The following is a 27,804-nucleotide window of genomic DNA, read 5'->3' on the forward strand; positions in this document are numbered from 1 at the left end:
ACTGATGGCAAAGACAGGCACTAAACAGATAAATACAGAAACAAATATAAAATCACAGAGGTGATGGAAGCCAAGAAGGGGAAATACGTGGAGCTATGAGCAAGTAAATAGCTGGTTTGAACCCTGTCAGGAGATCAAGGAAGGCCTCATTGCCTTGTGAGCTAAGCACTTGACTAGTCCAATGGCAGCATTTCAACTCTCCTTCCCACTAAGGCAAGAACCTCTTGCGTGAAGGGCTTTTGACTTCTTGCACCTACTCCAATTTCTTGTTGAGTGTCTGGCACATAGCTGGTGTTCAATAAATTCGTTGTATAATTTCATACTTAAAAGTCTCCAATTTGAAGCGTAGAAAAGATTGTTATCCTACCCTGACTGCAAATTATAACCACTTTAAAAAAAGATACACGCAAGGAAAGAGGAAGAAAAACCTGCATGAAATTAGCTTGTGATCTGGAATATTTCTACTTATGAATATTTTTGGCGAAGAACTTAGCGTTTCCTTCCTGTGGTTGTCACAGAACTCTTGGGACGTTTGCAGAATTAATGGAATGTTCACAGAAGTCAGAGATTTTTTTTTCTCTCAGAGCCTACAGAATAGCCTAGCTATAGAATGTTTAAAAAAACTCATAAAATAGTCACAAGATACACGGAAGGGTGCATAACTCCTGGAATCCTTAGATCCTTCAAGACTCAAATACTTGTGACTTCCCAAACCTGGAGTTTTTTCTCTAGTTGTTCTGAGATTCTTGTCAATTGGGTCACACAATTTCGCCAGCAGGGGGTACCAAAAGCTGGTAAAAAGAGAGCCTGTCTGTTCTTCTGCAGGGACCTTTATAGAGCTGAAGAATGTTATAAGACAGAGCAATCCGAAGTTTACTGCTTCTGACAGGTGGGGCTGATGTGGTGTGGCTGCGGCTCTTGGCATTCTTTCTTCTAACAGATCACTCTGAGGTCTCGCTGACCTTTGCTTGTTAGCTGAGCGAGAGAAGGTGGCAGGGGATGTGGCCATGATGGACTGTGAGTCCTATGACTTATTCTGAGTACCACTCTTTATAAGGGATAGTGGCAGGTGGAATGGCTCAGGGGAGAGGAATGCGGGGCTGTGAAGGGTTCTGAAATCATGCTATGAGAGGCAGAGTGTCTGAAACAACCAGGGATATTTCTCACGGAGAGGGAATACTCAGGAATAGTCTCTTCACACTATCTGATGTCTAGCTCTGTGTGGCCTCAGCGGGCAAAATTAGAACCAGGTTGGCTGGACACAAAGAAGAAATTTCCAGCTAAGTAGAACCCTTGGGTCTCTTTTAGAAGTGCCTATGGCTTGAATGGCCCTTCCCATTTTTTCTTCTTTGGCAGCCTTCTTTTTACCTTTTAAGGCCCAATTCAAATGTCCTCTACTCTTAGAAGTCTTCATCTCCTCCCCAGAGTTAGTAGTTTCTTCCTCTTTGCTCACTAATTTGTTGGAAAAATACATAATGAGCACCTACTTTGAATGAGTGGCTGTTAGAAACAGATCATGATGTAAAAAGTCAGATATAACCCCTTCCCTGTTTAGCCTTTTGTAGGTAATGAGCTCCCTATCACTGGAGGAGTTCAAATAGAGACTGAGAACCAACCTGGAAAAGAGCTGGTAGGAAATTCCAGCATCTGCATTCTGCAAAACCCTTGATTCTGTTCTGCACTAGAAACAGGAGGCCCCAGCCAACTTGGGGAGCATCTTGAGGGTTCCATCTAGGATTTTCCCTGGACACGAAGGCCGTGTCTCCTGGGGAGACACTGATCAGGCACTCTTCCCTTTCTCCACATGGCTCTTCCCCTGGCCCAACCTCCACTGACATCTCTGGACACACTTTCCTGGGAAACCACAAAGGTTGCAACCCTGGATCTAGAGAGATAGCTCAGCTTACAGGAGGTGGACAAAGAAAACACACAGCTGAGACTCTGCTCCTATTAAAAACTGGCATTGTATTCTTTGAAGCCAGGATGCTCCTGTGCTGACATGGTGGGATCTCTAATTAAAGTCAGTCATCAGACTGTAATGGAACTGTGCCATTTATGGAAGACACTGAGGCCTGGACAGAGAAGGGGCGTAGCGAGGCACACAGCACATTGGTGGAAGCCACAGGACCTGAACCCAGCACAAGACAGTCCTTTACGTCACTTCAGGATGAACTTAGAAGTGCAAATTCAGTCCATGGTATATATGATTCTAGTCCCTTATGAACGCTGCAGAATTTCGTTAATCCAAACCCCACTAACTCAGAATTACTGTAATTGAGGCAGAGGCTGGGCTACCCCACATCAGAGTTGAGAGCGTAAATGAGGATATAGATATATGTGCAGGATTTAAAGGAGAACACGGCGCTTTCTCTTATGTCAGGAGGAAGGAAGGCAGAACAGTTAACACACTGACTTTGGTGCCAGACAGCCTGGCATCAAAACCTGGCTCCATCGCAGACTAGCTATGTGAGCTCTTGCAAGTTACTCATCCCTCTGCCTGTCAGTTTCCTCCTGTCTGTAGAACACAGGTAACATTAGTACTCCCTTGGAAGGTGGTTGTGAAGATTAAATGGTGTGTCTAGCAAAGGATTTTTCCCAGTGCGAGGTACACAGAAAGCACTCAATAAAAGCTCTTTAGTAATTTTTTAAATACAGGAAACAGGCACATTAATTTAAATGGTCTCGTTACTTATTAAACATGAATTCTCTATAGCAGATGCCCTGAAGAATGACTTTTCTCTAAAAACATTCTTTGATGTATTCTAGAGCCATGCTTCTCAACCTTGGCTGCAAAAATCACTTGGGGAGCTTTAAAAATTACTGATGAGATTCTAATTTAATTGGTCTGGGGTGCAGCCTGGGCATCTGGGTTTTCAGAAGCTCTCCAGGTGATTATAAAGTGCCACCAAGCTTGAGCACCACTGACGTAGAACAGTGGTTCTCCACGTGTAGTGTCCGGACCAGCAGCATCGGCTTCCCTTGGGAATGTATTAGAATGCAATTTCTCTGGCCGCACCCCTGACCTAGTGAATCAGAAACTCCGGGTGATTAATAAGCCTTCCAGGCAGTTCTAAGGCATGCTATAGTCTGAGAGCCCTGATGCTGTGAATCCACTCTCTAGCTGGTCTGAATTAGTGAAGCGTCCCTATCATGTTTTGTCAGTGAATGGAGGGCCAGGCAATAGAAGACCTGAGTGCCTGCCCCAGGTCTCTAAGCATCTCACTAAGGTACCAGGGCCGTGCCCTTTCCCCTCTCTGGGTATTGATTTCACTACAGGGAGGAATTGGCATCTAAGAACCACGGCAAGAACTGATACCTCTTAAATGACTGCTGTTGATTGAATGATGCCCCCCGCTAAAAGACACATTGAAGTCCTAACTTCTGGCACCTGGGAAGGGAACCCTATTTGGAAATAGGATCTTCACAGATGTAACCAAGTTAAGATGAGGTCATTAGGGTGAGTCCTAATCCAATATGACCGGTGTCCTTATAAGAGGAGGGAAATTTGGATAGAGACACACAAGGAGAACGCCATGTGATGACAGAGGCAGAGACTGGAGTGAAGCTGCTGGAAGCTAAGGAACACCAAGGATTGACAGCCACCAGCAGAAGCTAGGAAGAGGCAGGGAAGGATTCTACCCAGTCACGGAGGGAGCAGGACCCCGCTGACACCTTGATTTTAGACTTCTACTTTCCAGAACTGTGAGAGAACAAATTTGGCTTCCAGTTTGTGGTACTTTATTATGGCAGCCCTAGGAAGTGACTACAATGACCATGAAACCACAAATCCTAAATTTACTTCATCTATTTAATAAACATTTATGTAGCACTTATTCCATGCCAGGCACCATTCAAGCTTTTACAAACACAGTTTATTAACTTCTTTAGTTCTTGTAATAACTCCGTGAGGTTGGTGGTATTACTATCACGGTTTTACAGATAGAGTGAGGCAGAGAGAGTTGACGTAATTCACCAAAAGACACCCAGGCTTTAAGCGATGGGGATGGCATTCAAACTCAGGCAGTCAGACTTCTGAATATTTTCTAAGATTCCTTGTTATGTCATGCTCAGCCAAGGACCCACACACATCTACCTTTGTCCCAAAGCTTTCTCAGCTGGCTCCCTTCCTCTCCAGGCAAACGCACTCACGCATAGACACATGAAGCCAGAATGCTCACATTCATACCCATTCACATCCTTCAAGCAATGCACATCCTGTCTGCTCATTACCTCTGTTGGGTACCAATTGTGGAACATAGCTGGTGGGTCCTTCCTCTCCTACTCCCATCACTCTAGCTTGTGGCTTCTCGGTGCTTCCACCAGAATGGCAAAGTTATAGAAGCAAGCAGCAGATCTCCTCATAATTTGAAAGGCCAAGGGACCTCGGCCATCACCTCTCTCACCTCCCTCTCTCTGCTGTCTTGCTCTCCATGTGTGTGCCTCCACTGTTTTGCCTCTGCTTCTATCTTCTGCCTGTGGCTGCCTCTCTTTCCTCCCTGCCTGGATGGGCTCTCCTACATACCACACTCTTCCACTAAGGACAGAGTCCAACCCAGTCTGATGGTTCTCTGGAGCTGGCGGGGGAAATAGTGCAGCAGAAGACCTAAGACAGATGCAAGGCCCTCCTCCCACTGGGCACATGGTCACATCACGCCCTGGACCCTGAAGCAGAGCCTACTGGGAACAGCATGGGCTCTGGAGCCAGACTGCCTGGCTCAAATCCCGCTCCATCATTTACTAGCTGTGTGGCCTTAGACAATTACTTAGTCTCTTTATAACTCAGTTTCCTCACCTGCCAAATAGGGATATTGCAGTCACATATCATTTAATGACAGGAATACTTTCTGCGAAAGGCATCGTTAGGTGATTTCGTCATTGCGTGAACATCATAGAGTGTATTTATACAAACCTAGGTGGTATAGCGTAACACACACCTAGCCTATACGGTACTAATCTTTTGGGACAACCATCATATATGCTGCCCATCATTGACTGAAATAATGTGGTACATGGCTGTAGAGTGAATTCTCACAACAACCATTTGCAGTAGCTATTGACTTGTAAATGGTAAAGTACTTACAACAGGATCTATCACTTACCAAATAAGTTCTATATTAGTGTTTGTTAAATAATAGGCAATGAGAAGGGAACAAATGCCTCAGAGGAAAGTAAGGACAGAATCTGTGGTTCAGACAGTGGGAACTGTCCTGAATGCTCTCAGGCCACTGACCCCTGAACCCTGGACTAGGCGAACAGCCGTCTGTTCTTGGTGCTGTGGAACACCATGGACTTTGGCCCCAGAGTCTCCTGGTTCTAACCGGTTGTGTCATCAATACCTAGTATCCATCTCTAGAGTCTATGAAACTCAGCTCCTCATCTGTAGAATGGTATTTGCTAAGCTCCAGTTCACAGTTACCGTGATGATTAGAAATAATAAATGTTAATTCCCTAGCATGGGTTTTGGCATATAATAGACACTCAGCAAATGCTAGTTCTTTTCTTTAATTTGAATTTTGTGTTTGATCTGCTCCCTGAGATGAGCACTCCAGGGAACCGAGGTAGCTTCTTTTTCTCCTCGCACCCCCCTTCTTTATCTATACTTTGCTAATGTGGTCACAAACCAAGCCAGAAACTTGGGCAGATACTCTTCTCTAGTCGCGCTTTGACCCCCAGTTTCAAGGTCATTACAGATTATAGAATCTTGGATTCTCTGGGCTGGAAAGGCCACTGGGGTCCTCCAACTCATTTTCCCACCCTAGCTGGGAGACCCCTTGCAACACCCCCAGCAAGTAGATATCCAGCCCCTGACTGCCCAACTCCAGCGACAGGGACTCATCACCTCTCCGGGTGTGCGGAGAGGTCCCTACCAGGTGGCCTGTTCCAGGGGTGTGGCTTCCTCTATGAGATGTCCTCTTCTGAGCTGAGGCTGAGCTGAGCTCTGCCTCCTGCAACCTTTGCCCCTCGGACTTTTCTCATGCCCCCTTACAGGACATTGCTTACTTCTGTTTTGTATCCTAGTCCTCTGTCTGCCTGCTCTCATCACTCTTCATTATAACAACTTACATAATATACACTAGTTCACATTCGTATTTCCTCCAGAACTTATTCAGCACTTGCTACAATGTTGTTAAAGCTTTAAAACTATTTACTGACTAAATGAATGAATGAATGAAACTTTCAATTCCTTTTTTGTTGCTCTGGCCCACATTTAACCATCCCTATTACTTAGACTTGACTCCTTCCATCTACTTCTGCACAAAGTGTCTGTGCATGAGCAGGTCCTACTTGCTATTCTGCAGTGATGCTCAGACTGGAGGGTGCACCCAGAGAACATATTAAAACAGGGATTGTGGGGCTCCACCCTCAGAGTTTCTGATTTGGTGAGTCTAAGCTAGGGCCTGGAAATGTCTATTTCCAAGTTTCCAGGCGATTCTAGGACTATACCTTGAGAACTACTAGTGTATGGAATGTCATCTCCCATCCCATTGGGAAACACATACCACTATTCTGCTCTCTTTTCTCCACCAACCACTTCCAACCTTATTCCCACCGCTGACCCAACCCCACTCCTAAAACTTCCAATGGGAATAACATATACCCTTTAATCTAAAATTCCCATATTCCTGGTACATTATCCTAATGAAATAATAAAAAAGGAAACATGCATATATTATGTAGATAACACTGGAAAACGCAGCTTCGTATACACCAGAGGTTCTCAACCTTGGCACTATTGACATTTTGGGTGGGATAATTCTTCATCGAGTGGGGCTGTCTTGTGTTTTGTGGGATATTTAGCAGCATCCTTGGCCTCTACCTCCAGATGCCAGTAGCTCCCCCCACTCCCAAATGTGACAATCAAAAACGTCTCTAGACATTGCCCGGTGTCCCTGGGTAGGAGCAGGGGGCAGAACTGGCCCTGGTTGAGAACCACTGGTATATATATACATGAATGTAATAGTTTAACACTTAGTAGGTACCACCATGTGCTTGGTACCCAGAAAACATCTGTAATCCTCATAGCAACACTACAAGTTGGTGACAATTTCTTTTGTTTTATAGATGAGGGATCTGAGGCCCAGAAGGGCTAATCCTAAATTCATAAAACAGGTAAAGGGACCAGGTGCGATTTGAGCCCTGGTTCTCCAGCCTGCAGAACCCTGCTCCCTCCCTCAGTCCGCTCTGCTGCTTTTCTTGAATGGCAAACATCCGTTACGGCCTCATAAATGTCTAACAACAGGGGACCAGTTCAGTAAATTATGGTGCATCCTCTGGATGGAATATTACATAGCTATTAAAATGATGGAGTGCCATTAAAAATGAAAACTATGTAACAACATGGAAAAATGCTAACTGGGTTACATTAAGTTAAAAAAATAAACTAGAAAATAAAACTGTGTCTACATTGTGAATACCATTATGAGAAAGTGTATCTTTGCTGATGTGTTAGATTGAAGGTATTAAGGATAATTTTCCTTTCTTCTTTGATATCCATTATTGTTATCAGAATGTCTTTGGGATCATTACTTTTAAGTGGTAGCAAGTTACGAAATTCAAGATGCTATATTTGTCATAGGTCCTTCTTCCACTTGAACTAGTAGAATCAAGGCTTCTCTAAATCCTTTGAACATGGCAAGGGTTTGATATACTCCTACGTTCCCCCAAATAGCACTGTTGTGTGTGTGTTTCTGAACCAGGACATCTCTCCTTGAACTGACCAGTTTCTGCCAAGCATGGCAAGCTGGAGGCACAGAAGAAAAAGGCTCTGAAGGTATCCATGTGTATCTCTCCGGGTGCCAAGGCTGTTAGGAACACGCGGTCTGCAAATAGCAGATGTGTCTGTCAGAGGGTACTGAGCAGCGCACTGGTCTCATGCATTATGCATCAGGAGTGGCCTGGCACCCTGGCCCGGCCGTGCGAGAGAAGTCTTGCATAAGGAACATCTGATGAACTGATTGGAATGTCAAAATGTCATTAAGGATAAATTAATGGATGTGTTACTTTGGCTGTAAGAGGCAGTGCCAGCAAGACAACAGGCAGCCAGCGGGCTGTTCCTTAGCCCAAGACAGACAGTGTTTGCAATGGAGATTCATGGTCTTTATGCAACGCGAGATGCTTTGCAGGGAGAAGAATAAACAGAAATGCTCCAGCACTTAAGCGCCATAAAATCACAAGCATGAGATAAATTAATTAGTGTACACTAGGAAGGCGGCTGGTCTGTCTGCACTCCTGGGGAAAGCCAGAATGGATGGCACTGGGCTGGAGATGACGGATCTCAACACTAGCCTCCTAAAGAAAGCAATTGAATTTAATGTGCAATCATAAACTGCAGCCGATGGAAAGATAAGTCTGGTCTGCACTTGTTTTTTCATGGATACCATTTCTGTCTACTGCTTCAAGCTCTTTGTGTCTGTGGGTCAAGTGTCTTAGGTGACTGGGGAGCCCTGGAACCACTGCCGCTTGCTTTTAATGCCATGGTGGGGAATTATAGTACCTCAACACAAGGGGAAACTCTTGGGAAAGCCTGACTCCCCAGTGGCATCCTAGATAGGAGGTAGTCCATTCTCCCGTGGCGGGAGGCTCATTACCTCACATTCAACCAGTTCTACTATTGGACAAGCATTGTTAGAAAACCCTTTTTTAGCTTTCTCTAGCATCTTCCTCCTTGTAACTTAACAACAACAGCAAAAGCAACAATGAGAATAGCTAACGCTCATTTGGCATTTGCTAGGTGCCAGGCACTGCGCTCTGGTCAATTACCAACTTATCTTGTATCATCCCCACTTTACAGTGTAGGAAACTGAAGACCAGACAGGGTGAGAGACATGCTCAAGACCACACAGCTAGTACATGGCAGAGGCAAGATCCAAACCTAGGTCAGCCTACAACTAAGTCTTAACATCTTAATGATCACACAACTCTTAGTTCCATAACCTCCACACATGAAACAGAACCTGGCTTTTAGAGCAACACAGAACATGAGATGGAAAAACAGATGAGAATTAGCACTGTGAGCATGCATTGGACACTTCACTAAGCACCTGGCCTGATTAGTTAACTTAATGCGTCTTTCGTGCTATAGCTGTTTTTGTGTGAAGTTACTATTTCTCCACCTGAAATGTCTCTTTTCTTGTCTTTGTTTCCATGTACATTTACTTTTTGTAATATACCAAAACCAGTTTCATTTCTATATATTAACAATGAACAATTAGAATATGAATTTTTCTTAAAAAAAGTACTATTTACAACAGCACAAAAACATGAAACATTTGGATATAAATCCATCAAAACCTGCATGCTGAAAACTACAAGAGGGAGAGGAAAGAAATCAAAGTAGACCCATACGAATAAACAGACATACCATGTCCCTAGGCCAGAAGACTCAATATTGTCAAGATGTCAATTCTCTCCAAGTTGATCCACAGATTCAACACAAGCCCAATGAAAACCCAGTATGATTTCTTGCAGATATCAACAAGCTGACTCTAAAATGCCACTCTATATTTACTTTTAAAGAAAGAAAGAGGGAAAAAAAGCCTTCAAACCTCTGGACAGTTGAGACCAGAAAATGAAACCTGACACCTGTTGTCATGTTAGATATCATAATCATCTGGGTACATATTTAAAGAAAGTTATTTCTCTATGTCTGGCATAGCTGAATTTGAATAAAATCCTCTCCATGGCACAACTGTATTTATAAAACATAAACGAAAACATATTAAGAGACAAAAGTTTACTTTAGAAAATTAAAAATGAAGCCCAAGAGGCCTTTTTTTTTTTTTAAAGATTTTATTTTTTTCCTTTTTCTCCCCAAAGCCCCCCAGTACATAGTTGTATATTCTTTGTTGTGGGTCCTTCTAGTTGTGGCATGTGGGACGTTGCCTCAGCATGGTTTGATGAGCAGTGCCATGTCCACGCCCAGGATTCGAACCAATGAAACACTGGGCCGCCTGCAGCGGAGTGCGAGAACTTAACCACTCGGCCACGGGGCCAGCCCCCCAAGAGGCCTTTTTAAAGAGAATAACAAAAACAACGCCCACCTAGCCTTCCTTTAGTCTTTGTTCTTATTTCTCTAATGCAGATTATAAAATTTCATGCAATCGTAAAAAGATGGATGATCTTGTTCCTGTTTTATTCTTGTCCCATTTATACAGTGAGTGTATTTAAAGGAATGAAGTGGATGTACAGGCGCCCCCCCACACCCCATTATAGTTTGAAACAATAGTTATAAACTTTCAGGGAGGGACCAAATTTGGACCTTATTCATGACTTATTCCACTTCGTCTCAGACAGTGTAATTCTTATCAGTTCTGACGTCGTGTAAAGTAGCTTCCTTCAGAATTCTTGTCACACCCACCACTCAATCCATGATAAGACCACAGCACCAGTAATTGGCAAGTCTCTGTTCCATGGATTTCTTTCTTCATGCAGCCTGTGCCCCTGGTCCATTAGGTGAGGCTTCCTTTCTTTACATTTAAAATGACACTTCCTCATTGGAGTGACTCAAAGATTTCATGAGATATCTATACGAAAGTACTTTATAAACTGCAAAACACAAGTAGACATAATAATATAAAAAATAAAATGCAGTAATAATAATAATAACTACAATGTACTGAGCACCTGCTATGCACCAGACGTAGAACCAGATGATGTACATCCAGTACATTATCTTATGTAATCCTGGTAGAGCTCCACAGCAACTTGGTAGTATGGTCTCCTTTATGCAGATGAGGAAACAGAGGCTCAGAGAAGTTAGGGTGAGAAAGTGGCAGAGTCCAGGATTCAAACTCAAATGCAGTCCATGCTCTTTTTACTACAATCCTGCCTCTAGGTATTGAGTATTGCTTTCCTGGACCATCAGAACTGAGGTAAAAGTATTGTTTAATACTCTTAAGGAGTGGGAGATGAGGTTACAGAAATATAATTTGTTGAGCAAATTGCCCCAGCCCAGATGGCTAGAAAACATCTGCATGGTAATATAGTGGACGCGTACACTTGGAATCAGCCATGGATCTCCTGGAAAAACCTCAGATCCTGCATTTTCTTTTACTTTCACTATATAAAGCAAAGATAAGACAAAAGAATAGTATGAAATCCCTTATCAACCAAATCTGAGCTTAGATTTTTTTCACTAGAAGTTTTTTCCTCATCAGTAGATGTCCACATCGTCAATGACATGGAGAAGGAAGAATAGAGTAAAATATAGACTATTTTAGCTTTTCTCCATTTCTAAAGAAGTGCATTGTCTCTAAGCTGTTGTCCAAAACAAACGAGCCTTCTTTAATCTTGAGGCTCCATTTGGTTTATAACCTTAATAAAACCATATTTTCACTCTCTACAAAAATCAAGTCTCCCGGTACAAACAGGGTATTGACCATACTAATCTTTCAATTCTTCCACTTAAAAATCGTGGGTGGTTATAATATACTCAACAATTCCCACCCTCTTAGAATGTTCTACACAGTGGCTCAAAGCCATTGGAAGGAAAAATTGCTCCAGAAAGAAGCTCAGCTGATGTTCCCTTATTCTGATAAAAACAAGATTGCATGAGGAGAAGTACTGGGCGCCTTGGGTTTCACTGATGAAGAGAATGCTTATGAACAAGTATTTCTCCAGAGACTGATCATGGCTGAGGGGTCTTTACTCCTCATAGTGGTACCAGCACCACTGTGAGGAGTGATTGCTATGAGAAATTAAAGACTATTTAAAAACGTGCTGGGGGCGTTTTTGCCATTCATTAAATGGCCTCTACACATTAATGAACAGTATAAGGAGTGTCTCAATATCTAAAAGAAGGAAACAGGGCTGGCAAATAGCATGCTATTTTCTGTGGTCTCTGCCCTCCAAACTCAGGTTCCATCATTATAACCAAAGCCGTGTCTATGTGATGATCCCATGGGACCAAATTCTCAGCTGAGGTTCTGGATTAAGTGGCCAGACCAAGCTCTCACGCTAATCTTCCAAATGTCTAATATTCCATGACTGTTGATTCTCAAGCTCTCCCCGATGGGTGGTTCTCAACCATGGTTTCAGATTGAATAACCTGGGGAACTTTCAAATGTCTACGCACTACTTGAGATCAATGCAATAAGTTCTCCAGACTTTCTTTACAAGTTGGACTTGTGGTACCCTTCCTACATGGCTGCCCTCCCCAAACATACAACAACTCCTCTGAGTTCTGTTCCCAGGGAGGAGGCAACATTCCTAAAGGAACGGTCCAGAATGGAGTGGCCCCTTCCGCATTCTGAGAACCATGCCTCTTTTAAAGCAGGTTTTGACATCCCTATCAAAAAGGACAAGCCTGTCCCCCAGCCCCTAAATTCATAAATAACTATAGTAGCCATTTTATTTTCAACCCCAGCCTTTTTTCTGCTCACTAGTCTACAGAGCCTTCTTGTGTGAAAATGACATTGTCTATCCTTGTGGTTCTGGCCAGAATCACTAATTGATTCTGATCTCCCTGATTGATATCAGCAGGGATGGGTGCCAGGAGGAGGGGTGTCCTATCTGATGGCTCAGAGGAGAAATTTTAAAAGTTTAAGAACCACTATCTACAATTGCCTTATTTCATTCTATTTGACAAATAGTTCTTCCATTCAGCTTATGTTTGGAACTTACAACCTCTATGTTACCCGATCGCCTGATGTGCTTAACCACCGCCATGTTCCAATTCCCCTCTACCATTTCATAAATGAAACAATTCCCCTGGCATATGCATTATATCATTTAATTTCTTAAGATAATCCCATGAATTGAGCACTATCATTCCCATTTTACAGATGGGAAACTGACACTCTAGAGTGTTTAGAATTCATCACTGCTAAGTAGTGAAACTGGAATTCAAACTTTCTCCTTCCTCTTCTCTTTCCTTCTAAACTCCATTCCTTTCTCCCTCTTTTTTTCTTTTCAAGTTTTTTCCTAGCATATCACATACCTAGTTATAAAATGTGTGTTTGTGTGTGTGTGCGCGCATGTGTGTATTTCAAGACAGTGAGGCCAAGGAGAAAAGAGGGCGAGTGTTATTTGTTCGGTGAAACATCTTGCATGTGCTCTGTGCCAGGCACCAGATTAGCGTCTGTAGCTCATGGCACCTTTCCTCACAGCAGCTTCAGTGACTTCCTCCCTTTGTCATGTCTTCACTTCTCCTCTTTCATATATTGATAACATTATTTATAACTATTAACAAGTCCAAGTTTCCTTTTAACCTTCTTTAGAGAAGAATATTTCTTTCTAAATACTTAACACCTAGCTCAGTGATTAGAACAAAGGAATAGGTCAGTAAACGCTTATGAATGAGAGAATATGTCATTTAAACATCACAGTTCTTCTAAGAGGTGGGTGTTATTACCTCCATTTTAAAGATGAGAAACTGAAGTTGAGATGGAGTTAAGTGACTTAACTAAAACTGTGGAGCCAGAATGCCCAGGGCTCTTTCCTGTATGGCACACTCATCTATCCAACTACACTTTGCTAAGTACCTCCAAGCCCAACCAGACAACTAGGCAATAGGTGGGAAAGCACTTTGGAGGAGATAAAGCTGTATATACAAACAAGATGTAAACATTATCATCATCATCAACATTGCAGAGCTTAACTAAAGCACTTCCTTCCATTAAAAGCACTATGCTGAAACTCTTAGAAAGGCATTTTCCAGTTTGTGCATCTCAGGATCCTGTCTTTGCTACAGCCCTAGCTGCAAAAGTTGTTTCCACCTAGGAGATGCTCGCTGAAGTCAAGTGCTTTCAGAATTAAACCCATTCCTGCCCTGGAGACACATTGCGAAGGGATGCTACGGCCAGGCACTTCTGACCCTCGTTCTCTGCTCAGGCTGGCTCAGCAATAGCCCCTCACTGCGGTATCTTCTGTGATACACCGTGAGCTCCCCCAGGCAAGGGGTATGTATGAAGATGCCGGCAGCCCTTGTGCCCAGCACAGACACAAGTGAGAAACAAATGCCTATGAATGAATGATTACCCACGGAAGGACTTTAAAAAGTTTACTTATCGTCAGTGGGCAACAAAGTGATGACCCCAATTAGTTGGTATACAAAGTGTCCACAGGCAACAAAGTGTGCATGTTCAGGGGAGGGGCATACCACATACTCAAATCCACCAGACTCCAGTGGCCAGATTGAAGAAAAGCCTATGGGAGTGTCACAGAATGTGTTTCTTAAAAATTAGACTCTGAGACAGAGATTGACAAGCAAGAGGTGGATGAAGAGGAGTTTCTGGAGTCAACATCTATGGAAGGAAATGGAAGGAAAGAAAAGGAGAAAGAGTGGGCAGAAGGGGAAGTTGAATGGTGACGCAGTCACAGTGATGGCTTAAGCCAAACTCATGGAAAGCTCTGAAGCTGAGGTGACTTTCACACCCTTGTGTTGACCAGCTATTTGGATGACCTTGGGTGAGGCAGCTCTGAAGGGCAAGTGGCCCCAAAGGGGGCTGTTCGCCAAGAGTGTCTGCCGGCAGCAATTCCAGGAATTGCGGGAGTAAGTCCTTCATTCTTGAAGGGGGATCTGAGTAGCGCATCACAACTTTCTCCATAGGAACTTCTCCCTGCAACCCCATTTCAGTGGGTCCTCTCTCTCTGTCAGCAGAGAATCCCCGCACTCTTTTCTACCTTCTTTACAAAATGCAGATGCATTTACAGAAGAGAAGCATTTAGAATCACAGACAGACCTTTCTAAGCCTCAAGCCATCCTAATATGGTTGGCATTAAAACTTAAAGGATAAACTTAAAACGAAATATAAACATCTTTCCCCACCTTTGGAGGGGAAATGCTCATCTGTATTTTCCCTGATTAAGGTGACAGAGCCTCTGACTTATAGATTTGCTCTGTTTGGTATTCATGACCGATATGTTTAGACTCTAATTCAATAGAGTAAACAATAAAGCATCCATTCAGTCGCAATTCCTATCCAGCTCTAGCCGTACACAAGATTTAGCCCAGTGCATTTGTATTTATCTTGTTGCAACAGCATTTGTTAATTTTATGCATTTATAATTGTGACGTGCAAGTACAACATTTCTACACCTAAAACCAATATAAAACTACAAAACAGGTGATCAGAAAGCCCCACTATCACCATATGCCAAAATAATTGAAAACGGATGAAACTAACTTCTAGAGAATGGAATAATAAAGTCAATGTGAGAGAAAACAAAATGGGGGAGCATCAGCCTCACACAGACACCCACTTGTCTGTATTTATTCATGTCATCCACACAATCTTATGATGCCTAATTTGTTCTGGGCTCCGAGACAGTCACTGGGAAATGAAAGATGAGTAATACATGGTTCTTGTCGACAAGGAGATAAACCTGCAAATATACCAAGGGCAGCATAACCTGAGAATGGTTCCTGAATGAGGGAGTCAATGGGTGAATGAATGAATGGTAAAAGCAACAACAAAACTATGAGCCCAGCACTACAGATATGGTCTGTGGGAATTGGGGACGGCCATTTAAACAAGAGAATAACAATTTTCCATTTTTAAAGGCATTGAATGAAGGTGGACAGGCACGCCAGGAAGAGGACACTGTAGGTGGGAAGGTATAACATTGAGAAAGGGACACTGATATCAGGGTGCTGTCAGGAGAGAAGTTGTTCTCAAAGTCAGCACGCAAAATAATAATCTGAGATGTGTGTTAAAATGCAGCTTCCCAGGCCACACTTTCAAAGGAACTGAGCAGATCTGGGGTGGGGCCCAGAAATCAGGATTCTCACCACGGTCTTCCCCTTGCCTGAAATACAGCAGTACCACAGCCCTCTTTGTCTTGCCTTCACGGTGTTGCCTTAGGTTTTTAGCTGTCAACATGTTTGCTGTCAGCTTTTGGTAATTGATACTTATCATCTTTAAACGGTTTCCTTCTCTTCCAATTTTTTCTTCATTTTTATTTGAAGTGACTGATGAATTACATAAAACGCTTTTTGAGTATCTCTTGATACAATCATTTTAAATTCCTCTTTAAATGTATTGAGGCAATGATACTTGATTTGCAACAGCCTATGATGTGAAAACGTTTATGCATTCGAGAAAAGGAGGCAGTTTCTTACTTTGGTTGAGGACTTACCATGTGCTAGGCATTTTCCAAACATTATCTCATCGAATCCTTGCAAGATCTCTGTGAGGTATGCAGTTTTCATCTCCACTTTACATATTAGGAAACTGAGACTTGGAAAAACTTAAGTGGCTTGTTTAGGTCACAGATGCTGAACAGGAGCAAAGGTTGCCTTAAAGCCATGGAAGCAACGATGGTACGGGGTCTGGGGTTATCTAAAAATTGTTGCCATTTTTTTCCTTTTTAAGAGCTGATCATCTCCCTGTCAACTTTAGATGTTACATCTTTTAATTTCATCTTGTCTTTCATTCATTCCACATACATTTACTGGGGGTTCACTGAGCATGTTAGGGGCACTATAGGGAACACATTAATGAACAAGAAACATCCTTAAGAGACATCTGCTCCTGCCCATGATGACAAAGTGACTGTAGCGAGAGTTCAGAGAAAAGGGCCGTTCCCACAGGTGGAGACAATCAGGGAAGACTTCTTGTAGGAGCCAGTGTTTGTTCTGGACCTTGAGGAACAGATTTAGGATTTGAACGTGCTGGAATGAGGAAAGATAGGAAGGATATGGGAAAAGCCCAAGAATTCCAGAATTTCCACAGATGGGGACCGGCCCAGGTCACCATTTTCTGCCTCTGCCATACAAGCACAAGGCATTCATCCAGGGCCAGGAGAAACAGGCAAGTACCCTCTCACCATCAGATTGGTCGGCAAACATCTTTGTGCTTTTTCAAGAACTACTACACTAAAATGTCTCTGTTTGAAACAATGACTGTGCCCGTCACACCTTACGGTAAATTAACCTGTGAATACACGCCAACTCTTAATATCCTTTTAAAAAGCAGACACCGAAGTTGTTGGGTGCTGTTTTACTGTAGAAAGGCAAAAAGGAATTCTAGAGAAGCGTTTCTGTCAGCTCAGAATGTGAGGAATCATAGCTGCTATTTATAAAATACCTACTTTGTGTCGGCCACTCTTTATATACATTCTGTCATTACCCCTCCGGAATATGCTGGGGAGTCACTGTTGTTATCACCACTTTGCAGGTGAAGAAACTGAGGCTCAGAGTGGTCCCATGATTGTCCAACGTCTGAACAATCTGATAGTAGAGGAAGACCTAGTATTGTTATCTACGTCTGGCAGCAAAACCCACAGTATTCTCACTTTTTCATGAGTACTAGATAATGAAGGACCCCATTCTAGACTCACCTCTGTCCCTGGGTCCCCTGATCCTTCTATCTATAGCTCTATTTATCCTAGTCATTAGTGGTCTTTTGGTCACCCCTCACTCTAACCCTGTGGCTGCCTCTGATCCTGCAGCCCAGTGCTCTCAGCTCTGACCACGTGGCAAATCCTAGGGACAGCAAAGACAGGATTGCCACAAAGGCCTTCTTGCCAGGCAGGCTTAGCTACCACTTCTTGTTCCCAGCAGGGTGCTGATGTCCCTGCACAGAACCAAGGCTCTACAGGCAGACAGACTTGCAATTGAATCCTGGCTCTCTCATAGCCTGGCCAAGGGCTCTCCAAGCACATGGTCTAGGCAGCAGCCTGTCCATCCCGTGAACAACAGGCTTTAGTGAGAAGGATGGGCGGGATTTGGGGGTATGTGGTCCTGGGTTCAAAGCCTAACTCTGCCACATCCTGGCTGTGGGGTGTAGAGAAGTACTCAAACCTCAGTCTTCAGGTCTAAATAAACTCAACACAACAGCATGTATCTCACAGGGCTTGTTGTAAGCATTGGATGAGCCTGACACATGGTAGCTACCATCTGGTAATTCTTTTCAGTTTCCTCCCTCGTCTAGGCTGGTTTGGGCGCGCTTCATTCACCTTTGCGTCTGCAAACAGCAAATGCAAGGTGCAGTTCCTAGCAGGAGTTCAATAAAATAGGAGGAAACTTGAACCCCATCCTCTCCCTACCTCAAAAGCCTAGGGCAGGAATTGGCAAAGTATGGCCCTCAGGACGAATCTGGCCCACTGTCTAATATTTTAAAATAAATTTTTATTAGAATATATCCATGCTCATTCATTTACCTATTGTCTTTGGTTGTTTTCATGTTACATCAGAGTTGAGCAGATGCAACAGAGACCATATGAGCCTACAAAGCCAAAACTATTTACTACTGGCGCCTTACAGAAGAAGTCTGTGCTCCCTAGTCTTGTGTATTGGACCTTTCAATAGGGGAGAGCTCTTGAGGGTCTCCTCAACCCACACTTTATGTCCTCTTTCCCTGGTTTATCTAGTTTTTCTCCTTAGCTCTCTTGGCCATTACATAACATCTACACTACTTTTCTTATGTATGTTGCTTATTTTCTATCTCCCTCACTAAATAGCCTCACGTGGGCAGGGATTTTTGTTTTTTGTGATAATTCTTATATCCCAGAACCTTGACCAGTGCCTGGCACATAAGCAAGAACCTCACAAATACTTGTTAAATGAATAAACATGGATTTCATTGAAAAGATGGTTCAGCCGAAGTGTGTTGGAAGCTTTCTCTTTCATGGAAGATTTGGGGGCTTTTAGCGGGATCAGGTGGCTCCCCAACCCCAGTGAGGAGGGTATTATTTTTCCTATTTCATAGATGAGACAACTGAGACCTTGGTAAGTCAGCGCTTCTCAAACTTTAACGTGCACACAAGTCACCCGGGGATCTTGTTACAATGCAGATTCTGATTCAAAAGGTCCAGGCTGGGACCCTAGGGACTGCAGTTATAATAAGCTCCTGGGTGATGTCACTGCTGCTGGTCTATGGACCACACTTTGAGTAGAAAGGGTTTAAAGTACCCAATCGGGGTCTATACCTAAGACTTGGCAGAGTGGAGTTTTGAATCCAGAGATCATGGAGGTCATAGTTTCTTTTTGTTCCCTCTTCTCCGTCTACATGCATCTCTCAATCCTATGGTCCCACAAGACCTGTCACAGCTTCCCCCCTAGGCTGCTCCCTGTCCCCAAACACTTTACCTCCAGACCCTCCCTTCCATGGCAACTCCCCCTCCAGCATCTTCAGGCTTTTCCTTCTGCACAGGCTCCTCTACTTTATCACACATGTGTTCAGGACTTCCTGACCTTTCAAGTGGCCAGTCTCATGTTTCTCTTCTGTTTTAGGGCCCAAAGGTTAAAAAGAGGTATCCTCCTCGTGGGCCACATGTAGGCTCGCTTCCTCCCTCAACACTACCCCATGACCTTCTGATGGTCACATGTCAGGGCTGAGCCCATGCCCTCCACTTCCATCTCTCTGCAGCATCTGCTATTGTCAAATCCTCCTTCTGTAATTGACTTCTCTTAGTTCTTATGGTTCTCTTCCTACTTCTCTGTCTGCTTTGCCAGTTTTCCTCCTCTGAATCTTTAACCATGGTCACTTCCTGAGCTCGCATGAGTTTCACACTATAGGATCTGTCACTTAGAACTCCAAGTTTGCACTGGTTGAAAGACCCTTGTTTATCATTGCACCTTGAACTACGAGTACTTGCGTATCTTTCTCCTACACTCTCACATTGTTCATCTTTGGTTTTACCACAGTACCCAGTACAAGGCTTGGTATAAAGTGGGTGTCCAAAGACAGTGCTCTGTACACTGGCTAACAGACCAGGTGTTGTTATGGGTCACTTCAATCCCACACCTACTATGAAACATTGATGCCATGAGAACCTCTGGAAGAACAGAACTGCTCCCAGGGGCCACCACTACTGCTCTGACTCCTTATGGTTTCTGAAAGGGGAAAGAAAGAAAACTAACATTTCATGAGTGCCAACTTTGTGCCAGGCATTTTATAAAATCCCTCATTCCCAATCAGTTAGGCACTATTACCCCTATTTTAGAGTTAAGAGAAATGAAGATATGACTTGAACCCAGGGCTGCATGACTCCTAAAGCTCATTCTTTTTCCACCAGAGCAATAATATCCCATATGGTTTTATTCCTCTAAGCCTTTGCAGATGCTGTTCCTTCTGCTCTGAATTCTTATTTCTTCAGTATTGGGTAAATCTATCCTGAAAAATACTGATAATTATCCCCTGGCACATTAAAAAATTAGTCACCAACTAAGTGCTCCTACACCACAGTACCTCTCAGCTGACCTTTTAAGTATTTGATTTTATGCTAGTCTGTCAGATGGGCTTGAGCACTATGAGGGTGGGGCTTACAGTCCTGGTCATCTCTCCATCCACAGTGTCTGGAACATAATGCGCATGTTCAACATATGTTTGTCAAATGAATGAATGAACAAATGAAGCAAGTTCTCTGGTACTTTCAGCATTGGTGGAGGGGTCCATCAGTTCCTATATTAACATGAGGGTGGCGGTACCAGGGTCTTTTCTGCTCATTGTCTGGGCCTATTGACCTGGGACCCAAACAATGAGCAGAGGGGATGAGAGAACCTTTTGCTGACTCCATCTTCATCTGTGAAGTCTTCAGCAGATGGTTACTAACAGACACAGCTTTTCTCACAAGGCTGTGTTTGCCAGGGGTGGAGGAAGACATGGAATGATGGAAAATTCATTTTACCAGGAGCCGGGTGTTCTGAGTTTTAATACTACTCTTTAGCTAACTGATTTCTTGCACTTCTATGGACCTCAGTTTTCAAATATGGAAAATGCGTACTAGGAATATGGGACTAATTCAGTGGTTTTCTAACTTTTCATTACCAAGGATCTATTTATGGAGTTTTCCTCCTTTATCCTCATATTTCGAGAATGTCTAGTTTAATAAGGAGAAAAAGCACCATCTTTATTTAGAAAGTGCAAAAAAAAATTGACAGGCAATCAGCCATCTATAACTACCAAGAAAATGCACTGATAGCATGAGGTAACTAATGCGAAATGCCAGACTGAGATAATTCTAGCCCAAAGCAAAGACCTTGGAAGTTTCTGTCTCCTGTGAAGCTGGCTCTAGATAAAGTCATGATTCCCTGTAGACTTTCTGAAATCATGGAAATGGCCAATGAATTTCTTTCTAACCTTTGGGCCTCTAGGGCTACACGTTCCCCAGGTAGACACAAATGGACTTGAAGTTGCTGAGATCGGTGATTCTATTCTATGTGTGCAAGTCCTGCAGGAGGATTAGGTGGACCTCTTGCTGGAATGCAGGGATTTCTAACTAGAAATTTACACTGACAAAGGAGAAACAGCCCTTCACATCTCCAAAAATAGGGGGAAAATCCAAGATGGCAGAAACATAACAGACACGAACAATGACAGGGCATTTTCAAGTGAAAAACATCTATGCAAAATAAAAACTTTGGGGCTACAGATGACTTAGACAGAAGTGAGTATGAGAAACCAACAGACACTTGGTTGGTGCAGGAAATGCATGCTACAGGTTCCCTTACAGGGCACGAAGGAAAGTTACCCCGGGTCGATACTTACAAGTAATAGGAGTAGGAATAAGCATTTCTTCTATATATTGATGGGCAGTCAGATGAAGGAAATGTCCAAAAAGGGGGAAAAAGAAAAGACAAACAAACAAGAATTAGATTTATATGAAATCTTGATTCTTAGAAATGCACACAGTATTTCAGCATCCCTAAGCTCAAGGAGATGCAAGTTTCTCTACTAATCATCTTTGCTGAGAATCAGATACTTTCAGTGGTAAAAGAAATGGGAGAGACCACTCCTACGATGGAGAAACTCACTACTCATACAGAGTAAGCCACGTCTCATGTTGGCTGTTTTAGTTGTCTGAAAGTTCTTTTTTTTGGTCAACTAGAACTAGCTTCCTTGTAATTATGACTTTTCGGTTGTGGGTTAGATTTCTGTGGCCTTCTAGAGCTCGTCTACCACTCTTCCACATGACAATGTTTCCGTGATCTAAGGAAAACCATAATGACTCCTATCTTCTCTGTTTCAGGTCAAATCACATCATAATCTATTTAGCAAGTTCATGCCAAAAGCAAGGAAATCATGTATCCGGCATCCAAGATGGCTTCCCAATGATCCACACTTCCCAGTATTTATGCCCATGTGTAGCGGTCTCCTACACTGAATCAGGATTGGCCCTATGTGACCAAGAGAATGTGGTAGGAGTTACATTCTGGGACTTTCTAGGTCAAAAAGAAGCCTTGCAGCTCTGTCTGGGTCTTTGGAACTCTCACTTGGAACCTTGAGTCTCCATGTAAGAAGTCTAAGTATCCTGAGGTTGCCATGCTGGAGAGACTATGTGCAGAGGCCACATAGAGAGGCCCTAAGACTGCATGAGGAGAAAAAGACATTCAGTCAGCACCCAGCTGTTCCAGTCCTAGCAAGTTAGATTATACCAACTGAGACTCTTGATATCATGGAAAAGAAACAATTCATTCCCTTCAAGCCCTAACCAAAGGTCAGATTCATGAGAAAAATAACTCACTAAATTTTAAATCTTATTTTTAAGCCACTAAATTTCAGGGAGTAGATTACATATCAATAGAAAACCAGAACAAAATTCAAATTTCATCATGAAAGAGCTTTGCACTAAGACAGAGGAATTCCAATCTTCAATTTGAACAGAGTACAACTTGCATAAACTCTCTGTGTCATTGTTTCCTTATCTGATCCTTAGATGAGTTGACCTAGATCAGTAGTTTTCAAGATCCCGGAGGTTCTGTGGAGCAGCCTCATTGTAATGAGGAGGGGGGGATACCAAGCAGATAGCGCTACTGGTCCCTCCCCCCGCTACCACCAAAGCCAGAGCTTCTATTTATTTTATAAATTGAAGTTTCATTTAAGATTTTAAATGACTAAGAATTCCAGTCTCCAAAAGAAAGTTTGAAAAATCACTGCCTACCATCTCTTTCCAATGTCCCTTCCAGCTCTTGGCTTTTAAACAATAAAAAACTCAAATAAGTTCATGATATTCCCTTGGTTATATTTTTTTGTATTTTGTAGGAAAATAAATAGAAATGCTTTTATTTTACAGACTTAGCTACACTGACAATAACTGATACATTTGTGGAATGAGAAAAATTTCTTAATAATTCAGGTCCCCAAATATCCACTTGAGTAGGCAAGAATAATTTCCTTCTCTCTTGAGTTATTTGGTTAATTGCAGCCATTATCCACTTTGCTTGGCACAGGAAGATGCTGTCTTTATATCTTCAGAGTGGGAACATGTCCTCAGAGCCCCAAATTTCCCCTACTTCAGTAGGAACTGGCCAAACCCCCCAAGGCAAGGCCATCTCTAAGCTTTCTCTCATTTATCAGGAGAGTCCAACAGAAGGAAAGTGGCCCTGAGAGCTAAGAAACCACAGCAGAAGGGAAGTCCCGTGCCTCCTTGGGAGGCTGGGTTGAGGAAAATAAGCAAGTGCAGCAAGATCTGCTCACTCACAAAACTGTTCAATATCTTGGGCCAAATGAACAGTAACCCTAGATGATGAAAAGGGTGAAGAACTCCCAGCTTGATGGGTGGGAATTGGAAGAGCTCAGGCAAGTCATCAAATCCCTTTCACCAACCATACAAGTTGGTGCTGTGAGGAGAACATTCTTCTTCTTCATTGCTGGCTCTGTGGTCCAATGCCTGAAAATGTGATTTCTCAGGGGCAGAAAGAAGAAGGTCCATTTGATGAAGACTTACAGATGCACCTATGTTCTCCATATTCTCAAGAACACCAGGCTGAGAATTGAGAGGCCACAGCTCTGATCCTAGCTCTTTACCTGTTCATTATAACATCTTGCGCAAGTTAACTCCTTACCCTGGACCTCTGTTTCCTGACCCATGTACCAACGCGAATGGCATAGACAACCACCAGCTTAAACAGCTGTGAGGAGTGGGAAAATGATAACTCTTAGCCTCCCAGCTCCAGCACTTACTAACTGCATGGCCCTGAGCAAATCACTAACGGTCTCTGAGTCTCAGTTTCTCCGTCTCAAGGTAGAGGGCAATAATTACCTATTCCCAAGAGTCATTGTGGGCATTAACATTAGATTATATCAACCTAGTTATATTCAAATTATATATGACATTTAATATATAAAGTATTTTAAGTAAATTATATTAATCTAAATTAATATTAGATTATATTAATCTAAACACCTGAAATACAGTCAGGCTCAGTAAAGGGGAGTTTATGTCCCCAACTCATTCTCAGATACAATGTTTGCCGCTTCTCACTCTGGTGACCAGGAACAAAGTGTTCACCTCTTTAGGAATATTAAAAATAGTTATAAAACAAGAATAAATACTTATGTAGCACTTACTATGTGCCAGGCATTGTTCTAGGCTCTCATCATACATTAACTCATGTGTTCCTCACAACCACCCTGACAGATAGGTATTATTATCATCCCCACTTTACAGATGAGGAAACAGAGGCAACAAAAGCTTAAGTAACTTGCCTAAGACCACAAAGCTAATAACCGGATTTGATAGCAACATGGCAGTAAAGCTCATTTTCTTGACCACCAGCCTGTCTTGCCTTCGAGGAAGGAAGAAAACAGATGTATGCTCAGCAATACACTGGGTCAGGCACTGAGACGCCACAGGCCTTATCTTTTTTAATCCTCCCCACAATCCCATGGAGCAGGCAGTATTCTTCTCATGTTTGTTGAGGAATCTGAGCATCTAAGAGGTCACTCCTAACGAAGTCTAATGTTTTGTGTATTTTTGGGCCAACTGCAAGGTCTCTATCCTGAGCCAGGATTTCCTCACTGTCAGCAGCCCAAGGCTGCACTCTTGGGCTTCAGGTTGCACTCAACATTCTGTACCCTCTGGATTTTCTGCTCTCAACCTTCAGGATCCACCTCTGCCTGGGCCACCTCCTCATGACAAATGCTTCCTTAACCTTCAAACCACCTCTTCCAAATAGCTTTTCTGAGTTATCCTGGACGTCACCAGAGCCAGTGCTCTCCCTGACCCAGCTTCATGGCAACTCCAGAATGACGGCAACTGAGATGCTTCTGTTAATTGAGTATCTTTTCCCAATTAAATTGCAAAGTGTTCCAGGGCAAGGATTACAGTTCTTTATCCTGTGACCAAAACACAGTATATATTGTGTTTTCTCTAAGGCTTGAAGATTTACTGAAGGTCTAAATTTACAAGGATACAGTGATATTGCAAGTAACAGATTGCCTGAGACCAAAAATCTTGAGCAGGAAGACAGCTGTGCTTAGGAAAAAACAACCCCAAACTTAATAAATCGCATACTGCGAATCTTCTTGGCTGGCTAACAAGATTAACTTGAGGCACAGCTTCCTTTTGTTCCATACTATTTCAACAGGACTAAGTTGTCTACCTAACCATCCATTTGACCGTCTACCCATCCATCTAGCTCATAAACCCAACCATCCACCCGTCTATCCATCCATGGATCTATGCATCCATCCAACCACCCATCCATCCAGCCACCCATCCATCCATCCATCCATCCATCCATCCATCTATCCACCCATCCATCCACACATCACTCCCTCCAATCATCCATCCATGCACTCACTTAACAGTCTATCTATCCACCTATCCATCTAGCCCATAAACCCACACATTCATCTATTCATCCATCCACTCATCTACCTATTCATCCAACAATCTATCCATCATCTACTCATCCATCTTTGCATCATTAATTCAGCAAAAATTCTCAAAGGCCTACTATATGCCTGTCTATGCTCAGAGATAGAAAGACAAATGAGATCTTGATTCAGTCCATATGTCTGATGGGAAAGCCAGACAAGAAACATAAAACAGATGATAACAATAGCTACCACTTAAATAGTAGGAGGTCACTTATGTGCCAAGTACTCTTTTCAGTGCATTATATGGACTATTTTATTTAATCCTCACTATAAGGCATTATTATCCCTGTTTTACAGATGAGGACAGTGAAGCTCAGAGAGGTTAACTAACATGTCCAAGTTTATATAGTTGGTAAGTAGCATGGCAGGGATTAGAATCCAAATAGTCTAACTTTAAGAGCCTGCATTAACAACCACTATATTATATTGTCTTCTGGAGTGATAAATGGTATGATGCAGCAACACATGGAGCTGTGGGACTATATCCGGGAGTAAAGGTGGGGAGGGGAAACAGGTAAGGTGGTCTAGGGACTATGAGACCTGAGTCATCAAGTCAAGGAGTATCCACATAAAGTAGGAGGAAGGGCATTTCCAGTCAGATGGAACTGTGTTTATGGAATGGGTGCATGGGTTGGGAAGGTGGGAATATCAAGATGTTGACAGGGCCTAGTTGCTAAAGTGCTTAAGGAGCTTAGTCTCAATACCATAGGTCACAGGGAGAACACAGAGGGCCAAGTGGCCAAATATTTTTCTCGATGGATGATTCCGTCAAGAGTATAAGAAGAAAATTGGAGGGAAGAGGGATTGGGGTCATGAAAGAAAGCTACTGCAAGGATCAAAGCAAGAGATGTTGGGGACCTATCTTGCAATGGCCATGGGGAAGGATCAGAGGTGAATATGAAAGGTAGTTAAGACACGAAATCGATAGGTGATTAAATGCGAGCACACTGAAGAGAACTTCCAAGGTTCTAGCATGAGTGGCTACCCAAGTGAGCGCAAACAGAAGAAGGATTCACTTCTCAGGGTGTGGAGTAAGGAGCAGTTTAGAACGGGGTGAACAAAACAAGATGACACATTTCACTTGAGTTCCTTTCCCACCTCAATGAACCACTCAGAATTATGTCACATGATTTGGCACCTCAGCAAGTCCTTTTTTATATTTCGTGCAGGTTAGGTGGTGTTTAAGAGTGTGGACTCCATTATTAGATTGGCCAAGTCTGAGACCCTGCTCTGCCACTTATTAGTTATGTGATTCGAGGCAATTTCCTTAAATTGTACATGTTTCAGGAGTTTTGTGATTTGTAGCATACTCTAATCTAGTCTAATAGTGGTGATGCCTCTTTTGGCTCACCCAGTAATTAGTTTTCCCTATTGTCTCACTACGATTTTTCCTGATGTGTGCCCTCAAGGCTCAGACCATGATACATCTTTCACATACTGTCTTTCCAACCTTACCACACCCCACCACAAGACTGGGTTTACCCTTGATGCTCAATGTTGACATTTGGGTCTGTGTTCTGAGTGAAGCTTTCTTGCCCAAGAGATAGAATGTCAATTCTATGTCCCACCTGTTCTAATTTCACTGGGCTCCTCCATTCAACACATTTTTTAGGGAATCCCCAGTATCTGCAAGGCACATTTATGATAAGGATGAATCAGAAAAGGCAGCTGATGGTCCAGTGGAGAAGATAAGATGTGACTATAAATGACAAGTATAAGACAGAACATAACATGGATCTTCATGGAATGGATCAAGAGGGTGAAGAGACTGCATCTAGATTGGAGGTCAGGAAAGGTTTATTGGAGAAAGTGGCTTTTGAATTCGACATTAAACATGAGAAATATCTGGTCACATGGAACCGAGGAACACAGGTATTGAGTGAGGAGGAAACTTCACAAGGAAAGGTATAAGAGTGGGGTAAGATCTTCGGAAATCTGCCAGAATCCCTGTGAGCAGGGGGACAGCATAACTTGACAAAGCAGTTCAGATGACTTAAACACGCTTCTCCCTTCATTTCCACCCCATGAATGGCTGTTATAGGGGAACAGAGGCCACTGAAACATTTTGGACAGCAAGTTTGGGAGTACAAGTTTCATTTTTGAAACATCACTTTGGCTACAGTGTGGAGGATGGGTTGGAGTGGTGGGGCCAGAGGCAGGGAGGCTGAGGAGGAGACTCATAAAATAGAGCTATAGAGGCCTGCACCAGGGAAGAGGCAGTGGAGAGAGAGAAGAGAGAATGTGACCAGGAGAACGT

The 27,804-nt window shown here is 42.9% G+C and overlaps 1 protein-coding gene across 17 annotated transcripts in view; it reads right to left on the reverse strand.

Annotated features, from left to right (window-relative positions):
- Window positions 1-27,804, reverse strand: part of PTPRT (protein tyrosine phosphatase receptor type T) — a 1,024,383-nt gene that overhangs the window by 122,265 nt on the left and 874,314 nt on the right. For 9 of the 17 annotated variants that reach the window (XM_023626585.2, XM_023626593.2, XM_070247919.1 and 6 more), the window contains one exon: window positions 21,432-21,461. The exons of the other annotated variants lie outside the window; for them this stretch is intronic. In XM_023626585.2, coding sequence (XP_023482353.1) covers window positions 21,432-21,461 — 30 coding nt within the window. The remainder of the gene's footprint in view (window positions 1-21,431; window positions 21,462-27,804) is intronic. 17 annotated transcript variants of the gene reach the window in all.

This window comes from Equus caballus, chromosome 22, assembly GCF_041296265.1.
Source record: "Equus caballus isolate H_3958 breed thoroughbred chromosome 22, TB-T2T, whole genome shotgun sequence".
In the NCBI taxonomy this organism is placed as follows: Eukaryota; Metazoa; Chordata; class Mammalia; order Perissodactyla; family Equidae; genus Equus; species Equus caballus.